Source organism: Nestor notabilis, unplaced genomic scaffold (assembly GCF_000696875.1).
Source record: "Nestor notabilis isolate BGI_N333 unplaced genomic scaffold, ASM69687v1 scaffold18724, whole genome shotgun sequence".
Lineage (NCBI taxonomy): Eukaryota > Metazoa > Chordata > Aves > Psittaciformes > Psittacidae > Nestor > Nestor notabilis.
In genome coordinates, this window is record NW_009925384.1 from 2033 (window position 1) to 6622 (window position 4590).

At 55.2% G+C, this 4590-nt stretch overlaps 1 protein-coding gene across 1 annotated transcript; it reads right to left on the reverse strand.

The window, feature by feature from the left end:
- Positions 1–1286: 1286 nt before the first annotated feature.
- On the reverse strand, positions 1287–4584 carry LOC104404580 (repulsive guidance molecule A). Its single transcript, XM_010013039.1, has 2 exons — positions 4291–4584; positions 1287–2072 (listed from the first exon to the last, which is right to left on the reverse strand). Exon 2 carries the CDS (start codon positions 2010–2012, stop codon positions 1371–1373), a length of 642 nt encoding a protein of 213 aa, XP_010011341.1. The 5' UTR covers positions 2013–2072; positions 4291–4584; the 3' UTR covers positions 1287–1370.
- Positions 4585–4590: the final 6 nt, after the last annotated feature.

Consider the following 4590-nt stretch of genomic DNA (forward strand, 5'->3'; position numbering starts at 1 on the left):
CAATCATAGCCTGTTCCCACCTCTTTTGGTGCTAGCTTGTCTCATCATGTCTAGAGACCTCCCTTGAGAGAAGGAGGTGCCCCCAGGAGTGTTTGGGGGCTTGTTTCTCTGAGCTTCCCCCTGAGGAATAGAGGGGAAACCCATCAGGAGGTCTCCAAGACTCAGACCAAAGGTGGTCTTGCTGTTTGTTCAGTGAGCGACGAGGTGAACCACAGAGGAACATGAAGAGGACATGGGCTGCACTATGTGGTAAGAGAAGGGGATTATTGATGGTTTCGAGGCAGGGAACAGACATTTGGAGGCAGTTTTGGGGGGGTGGGGGGTCCTCTGCTGCATCCCATCTCCTGGCTGGATTTCTAACATTGCCCCATTTCCGATTCAAGCCCCAGAGGGCTTAAGGTGCAACTGGTCTGCAATGGGGTTGCCAGTCACGGCCCCAGGATGAGGAGCGGAGCAGAGACCTAGCAGCAAACAAACAGAGCGCAATGCTCCTGCTCCATCCCAGGGCCTGGCCAAGCCGCGGGCAGGAGAGTGGGTCCCCCACTGAGCAGCCAGGCTTTAGGGGACCGGAGAGCAAATGGTGTGAGGAACTTATCCGATGCTGGGCAGAAGTTGCAGAAACCACTTGAATACTGGCCAGGTTTCTCCCGTTGCCATCAAGAGTCCTCGGTGGATCCGGGCAGAGACAAGGGAGCCAGAAGTAAAACTACTGAGTGAATCAGCCAAGTGAACTGGCTAAAATGGGAGATGCCCTTTGAACCACAGCAAGCGCAAGCTGAGGCTTGAGGAATGCGCCCTCCTTTCACCCAGAAGATGCCTGGCACTGGTGGCCAGGCAAGTGTGGGACCACCATTCACCACTATTTCAGCCCCCTTGCACCACTTTCTGCAGCAATGGGGCTGCGGGCAGAGCTGGACATGCCTGAAAAGCAGAACAACATGGACACAACGAGCAGAAAGCCCTCTTGTGATGGCATCTGATTGCTCTGCACCTTCCTTGCAGGCTTTGCTCTTCAAAGACAAAGCCATGCTCATGCATGCCAATGTCATCATCACCATGTGCATTTTTGGGACCTGGGGAAGTGCTACAAGGAGGTGGGGGCTCCTTGGAACCCACACTATTGGGAAGAGGAGGGGAGGTGCAGGCGAGGAAGATCCAGACAAGGTAAGAGTCCAGCAAAAATTCCTGACTGGTCCCATTGGCAGCACATTCCTCCCAGGCAAGTGCTGGGAAGGTGGAGGACCAGGTGCCGAAGAGGGCAACCTATGCAGCTCTGACATCCAACCTCCTACTGTCCAGCACCGCCATCTCATCCCTGGTTCCCTCCTGCTCCCCCTTCCCCGCTCTCCATGGTGCGAAGGAGCAAACCTCTATAACAAGCACAACCAGCATTGACTCAAACACAGCAGTGCTACCCAGAGGGCAGAGGACATCCCCGAGGGAGCCATGTTGCCAGGGGCCAAGTCCCGTGTCCTTTCATAGAGGTGCAGCTTGTCTTTGTTGGAGTGAAGCATCTTCACATCCTCAAAGGCATAGTAAGCAGCCAGCATGAAGTTAACATCCCCTGTGGTGAGGAGGTCGAAGACGCAGGACTGGAAGTAGAGGTCCTCCACGGGCAGCTTTTCCCTGCACTTGGCCGTGGCTGTTTCATACGTGAAGGCCTCGGGGGGGGCCTGCAGGCTGGGCCCCTTCCTCCGAGCACGGCCCTCTGTGGCCTGAGCCGAGCGGATGGTCTGGAAGTCAATCTGTTGGTTGAGCGGACAACCGCGGAGGCACAGGTAGAGGCCCTGACTGTCCCGGTCCTCCACTGCGTTGACCACCTCCTCTGGCATGCGCACGGCGAAGGTGAGGTACCGGCCCACCTGCCTCACCACGATGGTGGTGCCGATGTACTTTGCCTGGATCTCAATGTGTTGGCCCGACACCTTCTCAGTGATCTTCAGGCTGTTGGCTCCGTGCTTATCCCCACCGTTCTTGGAGCCATCAGCAAAGGCAGCGGGCAGCTCGTCCATCTCTGCCTGATACACTTTCTGGTCCACACACTCCTGGAAGCTCTTGAAGATGATGGTGAGCTGTTGGGAGGGAAAGAAAGGAACAGGGTTACAACCAGTGATGACCACCTGAGAGCGTACAGCCACCACCAGAAGCATCAGCATGGGAGGTGGAGAAGCTGTCTGCTCAGCCTCGCCAAGAGCATGGCCTTCAGCTCATGGGCAAATTCATGACTAAGAAGTTGCCCTAACTTTCAGGCTCCCAGACATGGCCATCCTGCTTTAGCACATGGATGAGGACACCGTGTGTGGAGTCAAGAGCCAGAGGCTGGACTGAACGTACCACCAGGATCTGCGCTGTTATCTCCAGCCCCAACCCAGGAGCTCTCCTGTAGCTGGGTGCAGTATCACTACTCACAGCCTGGGTGACATGCCTGTGCATGCAGCACTGTCTTGCCTCCAGGGCCTGGCAGATGGCAGAAGGAATGAGCCCTGACTCTCTCAGAGGTGGTGCAGCTTCTCCTCTGACTCCCATGGCATTTACATCCCAAAGGCTGGACCTCTTCCCTTCCCTGGCTACTTGCTAAACAACCGTCTTCTTCTCTGGGTCCCAGAACACGCTGTGTTCCACCTCAACCACGCAGACGCACATGTTCAAGTGGGCAGGTCCTTCTAGGAGTGATATGGACATAGACTGAGCCCAATGGGCCTCCCCACCTTGGCTGGGCTCAAACACAGGTTCCTTGCTGGACGAAGGGCCTCCCAGTGCTTGTTCTTCCCTTGCTGACCTGGCTTTGGGAAGAAAGCTTGAGGAGGAGGAAGAAGAGTAGAGCTTGCTTGGGAGGAAGAGCAAGTTGCTTGCCTTCCCAGGCAAACCACGCTTCCTCTTTCACCCCTTGCAGACTTGCTCTTCCTTTTGCACCTCTCTCCATGAGGGTAGCCATAAGGGAGCCCTTGCTTCATGTGCCCCATGAAGGGGCAGAATGAGGCCTGGACAGAGCTGGAGGACAGACAACTCCAGCAGTGACCTCCTCTGGTTCCAGCCCTGCCTGTGGCTGCAGGAAGAAGTGTAGACCAGAGAACATCACGCAACAACATAAAGGACCCTATGGACCGAGAAGCTCGCATCCTTTCCAACAGCACATGTTCCTCTAGCAGTGACCCAGCAATGCTTTCACAGCTCATGCTGCAGATCTCATGACTAATCCCTCCTCACCACAAGCCCGTGAGGCAGATAACGGGTGAAAAGGCTCAATTAAGATGGTGATCCCAGGAACCAGCCTAGGAATTGCACATCCCTGGGGTCAAGGACCATGCTCCTCAAGCCAGACTTCCTTGCAAGATTCAGCAAGTTTTGATGTCTTTTGGTACGTAAGGAATTGAGAGCATCATTCAGTATCTTTAAGGAGTTTTATAAGGGACAGCTCAAAACCAAAATGCCAGCTCAGGCTAAAAAGGTCACATTCAGAGCTGAGAAACAGCCCCTGTCCTACATGTGCTTCTCTCTTCTTCCCACACGCAGGGAAAAACAGAACTCCCAGACATGGTGGGACAAGACATCTTCCAAAACCAAGGGATGCCTCCTGCTGACACTCCTTTTTTGGCACAAAAAGTGGCCTTTTAGCTTTAGAGCTTGTGCACCACGGAGCAACGTGACTGTTCATCAGCTCCAGGCCTCTCCTGAAGCTGAGGCTGTGCCACACAAATCCTGCTGTATCACAGCAGCACGTTTTCACCTGGGCTTTCTCAGTGTTTGCCTTAGACCTTCAGGATGTTTATTCAGGCTGCCAAAGCACCTCCAGAACAGACTGTGCCCCACAAAATACCTGGACTTAGCTGCGCACCACAGAGACAATTACGAGCTGGGGCAGAGGGAAGGCAACGAGAACTCAGCTCCCTACAGGCTTCTCCCTGCAAACTGGTGTCTCCGTGGAGGACAGCCCTGGGTTTGCTTGGACCTTGGGTGTCCTCAAGGTGCCACTGTCATTCCCGGTCCGGCTCTTCACAGCAACCTGGAGTCTCCCATTTTGGCCATGATGGCCATCTGAGCTGCAGCATCTCCACCTGCTAGCCATGATGGGGTTGGATGTGCTCAGGAAGAAACCAGAAGCCATTAAAGGCAGGATGGGCACCTGGTACTTAGGGCCAAATGCTCAAATTCAGAGGAGCTCCCACCCGGTCACACCCTTCCCAAGAAGAACTGCAAATGGTGGAGAAGAGAGATGGTGGCAAGAAAGGCTGTTGAGAAGCACCTCTGCCCGTGCCCACCTCTGCTCATGGAGACATGCCCAAGGCTCACCTTGCTGGTGGCGGTGGCCGAGGACCCAGGCAGCACCGGCGTGTTGGTGACCTGGACGTTCAGGTAGTTATTGTCTATAAGCGGCCAAGCCCCTTGCACCTTGCAGGTCTGGAAAGTGTCTGTGAAAGTCCTGAGGTGGGGATCCCCGAAGAGCCCACAGTGGGTATAGTTGGGGGCAGCCGAGTGTCTGTGAAAGCTCTTCTCGTAGTGGCAGATCTCGGGGCTGTCGGAGCGTTCCTGGCTATCCCCAGGAGGCAATGTCCGGAGCCGGGGCTGTGAGGTGGGTCCATCCTTGGAGCA

Bases quoted from the DNA above. Each gene is read 5' to 3' on its own strand.
- LOC104404580 (XM_010013039.1), bottom strand. From the start codon at position 2,012: ATGGACGAGCTGCCCGCTGCCTTTGCTGATGGCTCCAAGAACGGTGGG.